Here is a 13,838-nt window from a genome sequence, read left to right as displayed (position 1 = left end):
CAGAAATGCTAACAAGAAGCCTAGGCACCAAGGACAAACCTTACCCTCCAAACTAGTGGTCATCACTTCCAGTCAGTTCTACTTCCTCAATATAATTTTTCTTTTCTCTGTCCCTCTTGTCATTGAGGTATTATGAAAGAGTGTTTACACCAGGGTTTTCCAATCTCAGTTCACCCACTTGCATGATTATGGCAAGTTACTCAACCTCACGTTCTTTACCTATTAACAAATGAGGGTGAAAACACACACAGAAATTTTCCATGAATGAATCCATGAGAAATACATATCATACATATTATAGCATGGCCTAACAAATACTATATGGCCATTAGTTACAATTCAAACTGTAACATAGTTCACTGAGATTATTTCAATTATCGTAAAAGTCTTCCTTCCAATGTTGCTACCTTCAAATTCTGCTCCACAGTTAGCATTATATCATAGCAGTTTCTGTCAGTCTGTTATTTAAAATAATTCAATAACTTTCCATACTCATTGAGATAGAAACCAGAACTTTAAAAGCCCTACAGTGGGGAATTCCCTGGCGGTTCAGTGGTCAGGACTCCTGCCGAGGGCACAGGTTCAACCCCTGGTCAGGGAACTATGATCCTTCATGACATGCAGTGAGGCCCCAAAAATAAAAGTCTCCATTGTCTTTGGTAGTCTGTCCCTGCCTTCTGCAGCCTCATCTCTTCCAGCTCTTTGCCTGAGATTACAGAATAGCCTCTCAGCCTCCACCCAGTCCCTCGTAGGCTCCCATGAATGATCCCTTGACTACAAGAATACAATCCCCTTCTCCACCTGACTAGATTAATTTCATCCTTCACAATGTAGCTAAGGCATGTCATCATCTCCCCTCTAAATCCTTCTCTCACCTCATCCTCTGTCCAGTTCTCTCCCAGACTTGTATCTCTTTTCCATGCCCTGAAACACCCCTCAGATACCTCTATCAGAGCAGTCATCACATTCTTATATAATGATCTAACCACCTGTTAACCAGCCCCAAGTGATCTAAGCTCCTTAAGAACAGCTGTTTTGTCTCTCATTTTGTTTTACAGCCAACTCAGCATAAATCAGGCACTTAGGAGGGACTCTGTAATTAATTTATTAAATGAATAAATGATGTCAGGAGTTGACATCAAAGCTAACTTCACTGCAGCAGCCATTAGATCCTTTACCTTTTAATCAAGCAGATAAAACATTTCATACTGATATTTTCTAAACACCTACTTTTCTAAACCATAAATACAATATAAACAATTTAAGATCAACCTCTTGTGCTTTATTTTGGGAGTCTCCTACAGTCCCAGTTTCTAAAGAGTCTGTGGAAAGGTAAATTGCATTGAATGTAACATTCCTTTATAAGCTCAGTCCTGTACGGTGGAACAACACCAATACTTTACTAGCCACTGTCTGATTACCTAATTCAGAACCAGAAAGCAGACTCAAAAAAACTGAACCAAATGCTGTTTACCCATGAATGGCTCTAAGTGGGCAGCAGCTAACGTGTCCCTGTGTTTCTGCTTGCAGAGGATATATTCCCTTGCAAGTCCTGTGGCATCTGGTATCGCAGTGAGCGGAATCTGCAAGCCCATCTGATGTACTATTGCAGTGGAAGGCAAAGAGAAGCTGCACCAGTGTCAGAGGAAAATGAGGACACTGCTCCTCAGATTTCCAGCCTGTGTCCCTTCCCACAATGCACCAAGAGCTTTTCAAATGCCCGAGCTCTAGAAATGCACCTGAACTCACACAGTGGTAAGTACCTCCCTTGTTTCTTCTGCTCCAAGAGACCCTGTTCTTTCTCTACATACATACATATGTACATTCATACATGTTGTACATACATACATTCATACGTCTCTTCCTGCCTATAAAATCAAAATTAAACTTGGTGAACCAGATAGTTATTACCTTTTGTCACGTACAATCAGTATATTCTGTTCAAAGGACTTGGGTCTGAATTCTTTTCTAACGACTTACAGTGCTCAGCTTACAGGCCAAAGCCCTCTATAGTTTTTTTCCATCTAAAGTCAAATAGCATCAGTTTTGGAAATTGCAGTACCCTTTGTATATTGTCATCAATATTCATTCATTTCTGTGCCAGGTGATCTTTGCAAACTTACCATGTTCTCTTTGCCACACAGCAGGGACTAAATAGTAGGTACATAAAAATATTTTTATTTTTACATATTTTACATAAAAAGTAAAATTGCTTTTTCCATAAAATTCCAATGGAATTTCCAAAAATTCCATTATTGCTGAATGGAAATAAAGCTTTTATTTTGAAAGATCCACTTGAGAAACATTAACTTTTAAATATGGATCTGTAAAAGGTTCCTGTGTGCATAACAACACAGTTGAATTTTTGACATAAAAACACTTTTAGTGCTATGTTTTAAAACTTCTTAGGAAAAGTTAGCCTGAAAAACAAGTCTTCTCTTTTTAAAGCCTTCCCTTAACAGCAAGGTGGCAACTGTTCCCATGTTTTTTTAATTAACTTTTATTGGAGTATATATGCTTTACAATATTGTGTGTCTGCTCAGCTGTATGTATACATATATCCCCTCTTTTTCACTATTCCCATTTATTTTGGAATTGTATGCCCAGTTATCACCAGTATCATCTCATAGTATTCTAATTCCTATATTTTACAAATAATTGAAGTGAACCAAATGTACATAATTACATTAATTTTAGGTATTTTTTTCAAACATTCTTGGATAGGGCAAACCAAGTTTTGGGAATCACAGTTCTTCAGCACCTAGAATACAAAACTTGTTAGACACCCCAGGGTGACTTCCTTCGCTGTTTTTGCTTGGGTTGAATAATTAAAAACTAAAATAGGTGCTCAGTTAAAAAAAAAAAAAAAAACTACAACCTACAATACTCTAGTACTGTGCAAGCTTTTGTCTTTGTACCGATAAAAATAGGCAATTTTCTTTTTACTCATTCTCTACCTTTTCCCTACAAATAAGCTGTCTTTATGTAGGTGATAAACCAGGAGAAGCAGAAACAGGTTGGTTGTCTCACACAGTGAGTGTAAAGTCATACACAAAACAAAAATAAGAGATAGGGAGATTTTTCCAGCTCAATAGAAAAATGAGTCCTGGATTAGCTAAGGAGAAAAGGAGAAAAATAAAAGAAGTCCTTTTTTATTAGGACTGGGTGTTGTTGCCATATTTTCATTTTATGAATATAGAAGGTATTTCTCACTTTAGTCTAGAGTGCAGAGAAGCGGAAGCAAGCCTGACTTAACCATATGACAACAAATGGGACAGGAATTGGCCTTAGTGGATAAAAGTATCTAGCTCCCAATTCCAATTCATAGGGGAGTGGTTCCCCCCGCTCCCCCCCCCCCACCCCCGCCAAGTAATTCTTTAGACACCAACTGGGCGTTCTGCAATTCAACTCCACTCAATTCTGACACTACCAAGAGATAGCATTGGATTCCACAGATTAAGGGGTCAGTTCTACAAGAGGGACCCCCCTCACTCTCATCCCAATTCAGACCAGTCTGCTGTGACCAACTAGCTGTAAATCAGAGATTGCCACAGCACCCCCTTGGTTTGATTGATTTGCTAGGCTGATTCACAGAACTCAGATAACACATTAACTTGCTAGATTACTAGTTTATTTTAAAAGGATATGCTAGGCTGATTCACAGAACTCAGATAACACATTAACTTGCTAGATTACTAGTTTATTTTAAAAGGATATAAGTCAGGAACAGCCAGATGGGTGAGATGAATAGGGCCAGGTTTGGGAATGGACAAGGAGGCTTCATTACATAGGCATGATTGATTAAGTTATTGGCCATTGGCAATTGAACTTAATCTCCAGCCCTTCTTCCCAAAAGTGGAAGGCAGTGTAAGTTCCAACCCTTTACTCACAGGGTTGGTTCTTCTGGCAACCAGTCTCCATCCTTAGGTTACCTGAGTGCTTTACAAAAGTCGCCTCATTAACATAACAAAGACATATTTATCACAAGAAATTCCAACAGTTTTAGAAGTCTTGAGCCAGGAACCAAGGATAAAGACCAGATGCATAAGAGAAATATTTTCCTCATCTAAGTGACCAAATATACATTTCCTGTAAATCACAATACTGCGCTGAGACTTACCCACCAGTCAGTGGTGATATTCAAAATATTTAATAACTGACCAGAAACAGGTCATAATCAATCAGCACAAATGTCAGTCCAAAATGACTATATTAGTATACTAATATAGTTGAACATACTAGTAAATATCAGCTGAATATCAGCCCTGGATAAAGATAACCCATACTAAGCAAAACCATGAAATTCTAAATTTGTACCAAAGATAAATTAGGATGTTATTAATTACTTTACAAAATGATTTCTGTTTGGATTCTGTTGTATAAAGACCTAATTCTAGCACATTAAGTGCACTAAGTTATTTAGTTTGCATACAGGTTGTCAAAATCACCTCTAATAAATGCCTGCCTCTTCCTACTGTAGAGCACAGTGGTTTGGTAAGAAGGCTTATTGGATTAGAAATCATAAAATCTGAGGTCTGAGCATGGCTTCATCACTGAATTTATTAGATGAGTATTTAGATTGATTACCATAATCAATTCCTTTAGCCTCCTTGAATTTGTTTTCTGACCTGTAAAATTAAAACAGCAATGCCCATCCCACTACAATGTGATAATACTCATGAAAGTGCTTTGGAAAGTATTAACTACAGTTTATTATTACCACATATGGTGAAAGGTATCATAGAAAAAAGTTAATATCACAAATGAGATTCTGCAAGATTTCAGTTCATTTCTGCTGTGTTGAAGACATGAGGTCATTAGTAATGGTTCATATCACCAGCAAACCAAAATGTGTGGTTCTCAGTATTCTGATTTTGTATGTTTCTCCAGGAGTGAAAATGGAAGACTTCCTCCCCCCTGGTGCTAGTCTAAAATGCACCGTCTGTAGCTACACTGCTGATTCTGTGATCAACTTTCACCAACACCTGTTCTCCCATCTCACTCAAGCTGCCTTCCGATGCAATCACTGCCACTTTGGCTTCCAGACTCAGAGGGAGTTATTGCAGCACCAGGAGCTCCATGTCCCTGGCAGCAAACTGCCCCGAGAAAGTGACATGGAACACTCTCCAAGTGGAACCGAAGACAGCTTACAGCCAGCCACAGACTTGCTGACCAGGAGCGAACTCCCACAGAGCCAAAAGGCCATGCAGACTAAAGATGCGAGCTCTGACACGGAGCTGGACAAGTGTGAGAAAAAGACTCAGCTCTTTCTCACTAACCAGAGACCCGAAATTCAGCCTACAACCAATAAACAAAGCTTTTCTTACACGAAAATAAAGTCTGAGCCCTCTAGTCCAAGACTCGCCTCATCTCCAGTTCAGCCTAATATTGGGCCTTCTTTCCCCGTGGGACCCTTTCTATCTCAGTTTGCTTTTCCCCAAGATATCACCATGGTCCCTCAAGCTTCAGAGATCTTAGCCAAGATGTCTGAACTGGTACACCGGCGACTGAGGCACGGAAGTAGTAGCTACCCTCCTGTCATTTACAGCCCCTTGATGCCCAAGGGGGCTACCTGTTTTGAGTGCAACATAACCTTCAATAACTTGGATAATTATCTAGTGCACAAAAAACATTACTGCAGCAGCCGATGGCAGCAGATGGCCAAGTCCCCCGAGTTCCCTGGGGTTTCAGAAAAGATGCAGGAGGCTGTGAGTCCCAACACGGGTCAGCCCTCCATCAGTCTTCTCAATCCAGCTCCTCACTCTGCGGATCCTGAGAATTCACTTCTTCAAACACCCTGCATCAATTCTTCCGCCGTTTTAGATTTAATTGGGCCAAATGGGAAGGGCCACGACAAGGACTTTTCCACGCAAGCTAAGAAGCTCTCCACCCCCAATAGCAGTGATGATAAAATTAATGGGAAACCTGTTGATGTCAAAAACCCTAGCGTCCCCTTAGTGGATGGGGAAAGTGACCCAAATAAGACTACCTGTGAAGCTTGCAACATTACTTTCAGCCGGCACGAAACCTACATGGTCCACAAACAGTATTATTGTGCGACGCGCCACGACCCTCCGCTCAAGAGGTCGGCTTCCAACAAAGTGCCTGCCATGCAGAGAACCATGCGCACACGCAAACGCAGGAAGATGTATGAGATGTGCCTGCCTGAACAGGATCAAAGGCCCCAGCTAGTCCAGCAGCGCTTTCTCGACGTAGCCAACCTCAGCAATCCCTGTACCTCCACCCAAGAAGCCACAGAAGGGCTGGGCGAGTGCTACCACCCAAGATGCGATCTCTTTCCCGGAATTGTCTCAAAGCACTTGGAAACCTCCCTGGCCATGAACAAATGTGTCCCGGTTTCTAAATGTGACACTGCTCATTCCAGCGTCTCCTGCCTGGAGATGGACGTCCCCATCGATCTCAGCAAAAAGTGTTTATCCCAGTCTGAGCGGACGACCGCATCTCCCAAAAGGCTGCTGGACTACCACGAGTGCACCGTGTGCAAGATCAGCTTCAACAAGGTGGAAAACTACCTGGCCCACAAGCAAAATTTCTGCCCGGTCACCGCGCATCAGCGGAACGACCTGGTTCCGCTCGACAGCAAAGTGTTTCCGAATCCAGAAAGCGAACGAAGCAGCCCCGAAGTCAGCTATGAAAGAAGCATCATAAAATGTGAGAAAAATGGCAATCTGAAGCAGCCCTCCCCCAATGGAAACTTATTCTCATCCCACTTAGCGACGCTGCAGGGCCTGAAAGTCTTCAGCGAAGCCGCTCAGCTCATCGCGACAAAAGAAGAAAACAAACATTTGTTTCTTCCCCAATGCCTGTACCCTGGAGCAATAAAGAAGGCAAAAGGAGCCGACCAGCTTTCTCCGTACTATGGAATCAAGCCAAGTGATTACATTTCCGGTTCTCTGGCCATCCATAACGCTGACGTGGAGCAAAGCACAAACGCAGAAAATGAATCTCCCAAAAGCCAGGCTTCTTCCAACGGGTGCGCTGTGCCGAAGAAAGATTCCCTGCCCTTGTTGCCCAAAAATCGAGGCATGGTCATCGTGAACGGTGGACTGAAGCAAGAAGAGCGCCCTGCCGCCAACCCCCAGCAAGAGAACGTTGCCCAGAACGCGCAGCGTGAAGACGGCCACAAGTCTCCCTCCTGGGTCTCCGAGAATCCCTTAGCCACGAACGAGAACGTCTCCCCAGGCATTCCCTCCGCAGAGGACCAGTTGTCTAGTATAGCAAAAAGTGTGAATGGCTCCACCCAGGCACCCACCAGTGGGAAATACTGCCGGCTCTGTGACATCCAGTTCAACAACCTCTCAAACTTTATAACTCACAAAAAGTTTTATTGCTCATCACATGCCGCAGAACACGTCAAATGAAATCACTAAATCCATGGACATCAGTCACCTTTGGTACCAGTGTTTAGTATGTTGTTCTACCCAGTACAGAAAAAAAAAAAAAGCAAAGCTGTTTGAATTACATCCGGTGATCAGGAGATAATTCATTATGGCTGAGTTGAAGACTTAAGGTGTAATTTCATTACAGTCCATTAGTAAAGTGTATTATTGGTGCCATTTTCCAAAACAAAAAAAATTAATTTATTTTACCAGCAGTATTCATAGCTGTGGTTATGTTATTTTTTATTTAAAAACTTTATATTAAAGTCATTTGTAATGTTATTGTATAGTTATTGTGTAGCACATATGGTTTGCACTGTAAGTAGCTTTTAAAGAAAATAGTCACAAACAATACAGAAAAGCATTTTAGAAATAGCTTCCAAAGCACTTGTGTATCTTGATTTCTTCTTATATGCTGTTGCAGATATATGTATATGCTAAAATATAACTTGCAAAGATGTTTTAAATACATGTGCTATAAGTTCGCCTTAAGATTTCAATTCTTGGATAATCAGGCTCCGTTTGCACTTTATATTTTAGCAGATACAGTCTCTTAGTCACTAGGCTTTGCATTTGTATGTAGCCGTATGTTTCCGTCCATTTTCTTAATCTTAAACATGTATGTTAAATGAAGATGGCAATTTTTTTCTTGTATAGTACTTGTATTTTCTTTCGCTGATGCAGCTGTCTCAATTTTTAAACCTTTGCTGTTAAATGCAATACTTTGTAAGAATGAACAAAATTACTGGAAGCAGTATTGTAAGTAATGAAGTAGTATTAATCGGTTTTATCTTTTGAAAGGCACAGTCTAAATCGAAACCCTAAACTCAATGCTGCAAGTATGAATTTAATTCATATATAAGATCTATTTAAATATAAGAGTAGCAATACTGCACCTGGTGATCACAAAGATAATGTTCTACTTCTGATAGAAATAATTTCTCAACAAATGTTGTTACTATGCATGTATATGAATGGAATAAAATTCCAGATTGTTGGAGAAATTTGGCATACTTTTTTTCTTTAAAATACAAGGGAAACCCTATATACCTGTTCTTTGTAACATAAGTAGGTTCAAAACAGTATTGAATAAATGTAGTAACATGATGACAAACCAGGAAAGGGAGAGGTTGTCCTTTTTATCCATCTACTTAATATAACCTATTATATTAAAATGAACTGGAGACTCCAGGCTCTGGAACTAGAAAAGTTCTTCATTGTAAATATATATAAGAAGCACTGTTTTTGTGTTCTCTACCCCTCCACCCCCCCACCCCCTACCAACTGTAGCACAGAAAAAGACTGATTTCATAAATGTCTGAAAGGCTTACAAAATCTATCAGAAGAATTGGCACCAAAGTTGGTCACATGCACCCAACTTTTAGACAGAGTTTGCCAAAGAGAGAGGTTGTATTTTGAGCAGCAGCAAAGTGGTATGGTAAAGTGACTCTGATGAGTAAAGATGCCCCGGTTTCATGCTGGCGATTTGTAAAAGACCCTAGTTTTCACACCTCTCATTTGTTCGTTCCAAGGGTTTGTATGTTGAGGGGGAATGAAGAGCAGATAATGTTGGTTAGATGATGGCGGATCTAATGGGCTATCCAGAGATGCTGAGATGTGATTCAGGAGGCAAGATGGCACCGGTCGCACATCAAGACAGATGCAGTCTACCGTAGTTTGGGAAACTTCCCCAGCTGGAAAGGCAGTTGCCTCACCCGTGGCTAGGACGCACTGTTGGCAGGTAGGTTGTGAAGCACTATTCTTCCTCCTTATTGAATTTGGCAGCATAATGAATATAAGGTACTAGTTCGAAACATAGCTTATAAATACTGTGACAAAACATTAAAAATGTATGGTCAAAACTTTTCTTCAGTTGCTTGTTGAGAATAACTTTTCAAATGTAAAATCTTGATCTTAGCTGATGTTTTCCGTTTTAGTCAGTGACTAGACAGTGAGGTGAACCAAACTGACATTCTTAGTAGAGTTTTGCAGGAATCTACTTTTAGTAGTATCAGGTTCCTTGGGAACCACAGAACTGGCCATGAAGACCTGCTGAGCTCTCAGGTGGAAACCAGCAGGGCTGGGCATTCTTAACAGGATTTACTTCCCCAATCTCTTCATTTTCCTGTTTTTTTCTTTTAAAAGAAAAGAAAGTCTGCCAGGCAACATATTTTTATTGATCATGACTAGGACTGTATCCACTATTTTGAGGATGAAGCCAAAGGGGTCTTCCTTCCCCAATCTCTTCCTCTTCCTTTTTTAAAAAGAAAAGAAAGCCAACCAACATATCTTTATTGATCACCTTGGACTGTATCCACTATTGTGGGCATGAAGCCAAAGAGGTATGTTATATGGTGGCTTCTCTAAAGGAGTGTGTCATCTGGCTCAGGTTAGTGTTTTCCAACACTATTCCTTCATTTGAACCACTTAGGAAACATATTTAAAATGCCAACATATATATATATATATATATATATGTGTATTGTGTGTGTGTGTGTGTGTGTGTGTGTGTGCATTGGGTTATATACTAGATCAATTTTTTAAAAAATCCTGTCTGTAGGTCCTGGGAATCTTTTAAAGTTCTTTCCAAATGCTTCTAATATGTTAGCGTGTTGGGAGATCCTAAATGGTAATCTAGGACAGGGTATGAAGACTGAGGGGGATTAAGGGGCATAGAAAGACAAAAAGAAAAAGGGAAACTGACATGGGAAAGTTGGGGAAGACTCTCTGGGTAGGGTAGGATCTAAAAAGGTGGGTGAAATGATAAGGAAAGTTACATGTCATTTTGGGAGCCCTGTAATACCTGTGCACTATATCCAAAAGGATATTTTAAGTACTATTTGTACAGTTGAAAATAACTTCTAATAGCCATTCACAGAAGGAAATAGCATTGGCTAAAATAGTTTCATTTGGACCAGAACCAGACCCTGCAGAGTACAGAGGAAGATAAACGTATTTGTGCATGTGAAAGTAAAAGTCACTCAGTCGTGTCCAACTCTTTGTGACTCCACCATGCTCTTCTGTTCATGGAATTCTCCAGGCAAGAATACTGGAGTGAGTAGCCATTCCCTTCTCCAGGGAATCTTCCCAACCTAAGGGATTGAACCTAGGTCTCCTGCATTACAGATGGAATTTTTACTGTCTGAGGTAAAGAATCTGCCTGCAATGCAGGAGACACAAGAGATGTCAGTTTGATCCCTGGGTCTAGAAGATTCCCTGGAGATGGAAATGGCAACCCCCTCCAGTATTCTTGCTCAGGAAATCCCATGGTCAGAGGAGGAGCCCAGCAGGCTATAGTCCATAGGGTTGCAAAGAGTCAGACACAACTGAGCAAGCAAGCCCAGGACCCTGTGAGGCCCTCCTGCACACAAAAGCCTTTCCATGACCCTCATTTGTACGTGTAGAGATCATCATCAATGATAGCATGAAAGTAGTATGTGAGGGTGAAGAGTGAATGAAAGTTTTTGAAGAAGAAGGCTCAGATGGGAAAAGAAAATAAAGGTATAAGTAGGAATCTGGTGTCACAAGACCTTAAATGCCAGGCTGAGGTTCATGGGCTAACCTTGTACCTTGCTTCTTAGAATCATGAAATGAAAATCAAGTTTAGGAATGTGGTTAAGTGAGTGTGAGGCCTAGATGCTAGAGAGGAAGATTGGTTAGAAGGCCATAGTGGTGGTCTAAATGGGGGTAGTGAGAGTCTACATCAAGTGAGTGGAGAAGGATGAGTCTGGGTCTGGATTACTTGAAGACCAAATCACAGAAAAAAACAAAGATCTTCAATCCTCACTGATAAGAATGCGCCATATTCAACAAGACAAAATGTAGGGCAAAATGGCACCAGTTGAATGGTCTGGGGAAAGGGTGATAAAAGGGTGATGGTTTATATCTGTTCTCCAGATTGTTCTGTAGTTAAATCTTCTGTGGAATATGAAAACCTACTATATCAGCATATCTTAAGAGTGAGACTGGATTTCTGAAGACTTTCGACAGAACAACCATAGGATATTCTATATTCAATGATGAGGATCATTGATTAAATGTAGACAGAATCAGAAATGGTATTCTGGTGGTCAATATCAAAATAAACTAAGCTGGCAGCAGAATTTATTACCCAGTCGGTCTTCAAAGTGTTGCTATCTGATATGTAACCCATTTGAGTGTTTAAAACTATTATAATTTTCAAATAATTCAACATATGACTTTTAACATTGAAATTAAAACTAAAAATTTAGTCATAATGGAATCTGTAAGCAATATCTGAAAATCTTTTAATCAGATGGAAACTTCTCATTTTCAGGCAAAACTAAGGGTCAGAGATTTTAAACACCCAAAGTCACAAAGCTAATGGGTAAGAGCCAGAGACCTGAGTCCTGTTCTCAGGGTCCCTTTCCTCATCACTTTCTTTTCACCACTAAAGCACAGGGAAACACAAGGCAAGCGGGCAAGCAGCTAAAATTCCAGCTACTTTTCCTTTCTCTTACACACTTAAAAGGGAAAGCAAAGTGAAGTCGCTCAGTCGTGTCCGACTATTTGCGACCCCATGGACTGTAGCCTACCAGGCTCCTCTGTCCATGGGATTTTCCAGGCAAGAGTCCTGGAGTGGATTGCCATTTCCTTCTCTAGGGGATCTTTCCAACCCAGGGATCAAACCCCGGTTTCCCGCATTATAGATAGACGCTTTACCATCTGAGCCACCAGGGAAGTCTTACACACTTAAGTCTAGCTCAAATGTTCTCTGGAGATAAGGAAAAGTGAGAAAGTTCATTTCTCATGACTGTTGTAACAATTACCACAGACTCGGTGACTTAAAACAAGAGAAATATATTCTTTTTGGCACTACAATATACTCCATGCCTCAGAATGCCTGATTTCACAACCCATTCCTACTGACCTCATATCATATTACTATTTTCCTCAACCTCGCCCCAGAGTCAGTTATTTCCCCAAAGGACCCAGATTCCTTTTGTTGGAGGATGGTATTTAGAAGCCTAGATCTTAACCCTAGGTTTGTTTATTGCTGCTGAACATCCCTGCTTTTAGATCATCTCAGCAAATAGAATTAGGATGTATGTATGTATGCTGCTGCTGCTGCTAAGTCACTTCAGTCGTGTCCAACTCTGTGACCCCATAGGCAGCAGCCCACTAGGCTCCCCTGTCCCTGGGATTCTCCAGGCGAGAGCACTGAAGTGGGTTGCCATTTCATTCTCCAATGCATGAAAGTGAAAAGTGAAAGTGAAGTCGCTCAGTCGTGTCCGACTCTTAGCAACCTCATGGTCTGCAGCCCACCAGCCTCCTCCATCCATGGGACTTTCCAAGCAAGAGTACTGGAGTGGGGTGCCATTGCCCTCTCCTGTATGTATGTATAGCAACCAATATATGTACACATTTCTATATCTATTTCTGTAATTGTTGTTGTTCCATCACCAAATCATGTCTGACTCTTCAAGAAATATGTATTCCTATAATACATAATTACAGACATATGTAATATATGTATTTTAAAATAAACTTAGGTTCACATTGATAATATATCAAACTCTTAACCTAGCACTTATATTAACATTCAGGTCAACATAAAGAATTTTTTCTTTATTATCCATTGATATGTTTTATTTCTATTTTTTAGAAAGAATTTATTTTTAAAGATACCCTATAGCTACAACTATTTTATAGATCCACTTTTACATAAAAATAACTTCTTAATAGCTAAGTATTTTTTAAATATACAATTACACTTATTTTAACACCCCTTATTCACACTCACAAATCTCCCCATCTGGATGATAAATTCTAAAGTGACCTTAAAGTGAATCAATCTGAGCTCAGTAGACCCTTTGAATGCAGTGATTTAGAGCAAAGCCCCTCAAGCTGCTAGGTCCATACGAGTCACCTGAGGATCTTGTTACACTGCAGACTCTGATTCAGTAGGACTTGGAGGGGGAGGGGCCTGAGAGTCTGCATTTCTGACAAGCTCCCAGGTGACATGAGTGCTGCAGGGGTGCAGACTACTTTGAGTGACAAGGCTAAAGATGAAGATGATGGTCATTACATGAGCTTTCTGTGCAGTTGCCCGTGTCGCCAGTCCTATTCAGTGTTGCTTTCTTCCCGACTCCAGGCTCCACTCCTACTGAACTCAGTAACCACTATGATTCCACTCGGGTCTGTAGCTCTTTTCTGCATTTCGACACCTATTTGTGTTTGGAGGTGTATGATCAGTTCACTCAAAATGCCTGTTCTTTCGCTGTCTATCCCCTGCTTGAACCATGCCTGCTTCACCCACACCCTACTGACAAGACTCACCTGCTCTCTTAATCAGGGCCTAATCTGTAGATGCCTACATTCTTGCCCCAGGCCCCACTCAGTGACTGTTCTCATCTTTAAATCAGAACTCTCCACCAAGATAGCTTCTCAAAGGGATGGTGAAGGGCGGGCTCCTCT

At 40.8% G+C, this 13,838-nt stretch overlaps 1 protein-coding gene across 1 annotated transcript in view; it reads left to right on the top strand.

Moving 5' to 3' along the window:
- ZFPM2 (zinc finger protein, FOG family member 2) overlaps positions 1-8,248 on the top strand; it is a 397,773-nt gene extending 389,525 nt beyond the window's left edge. The window contains exons 5-6 of the mRNA XM_068983740.1: positions 1,531-1,755; positions 4,891-8,248. Of these exons, the coding sequence (XP_068839841.1) occupies positions 1,531-1,755; positions 4,891-7,382 (2,717 nt within the window). The 3' untranslated portion in view covers positions 7,383-8,248. The remainder of the gene's footprint in view (positions 1-1,530; positions 1,756-4,890) is intronic.
- The last annotated feature ends 5,590 nt before the right edge of the window (positions 8,249-13,838 follow it).

This window comes from Capricornis sumatraensis, chromosome 11 (genome assembly GCF_032405125.1).
Source record: "Capricornis sumatraensis isolate serow.1 chromosome 11, serow.2, whole genome shotgun sequence".
NCBI classification, from domain to species: Eukaryota; Metazoa; Chordata; class Mammalia; order Artiodactyla; family Bovidae; genus Capricornis; species Capricornis sumatraensis.
Note: the sequence above shows the minus strand (reverse complement) of the source record. Positions and strands in the feature narration are given on the sequence as shown.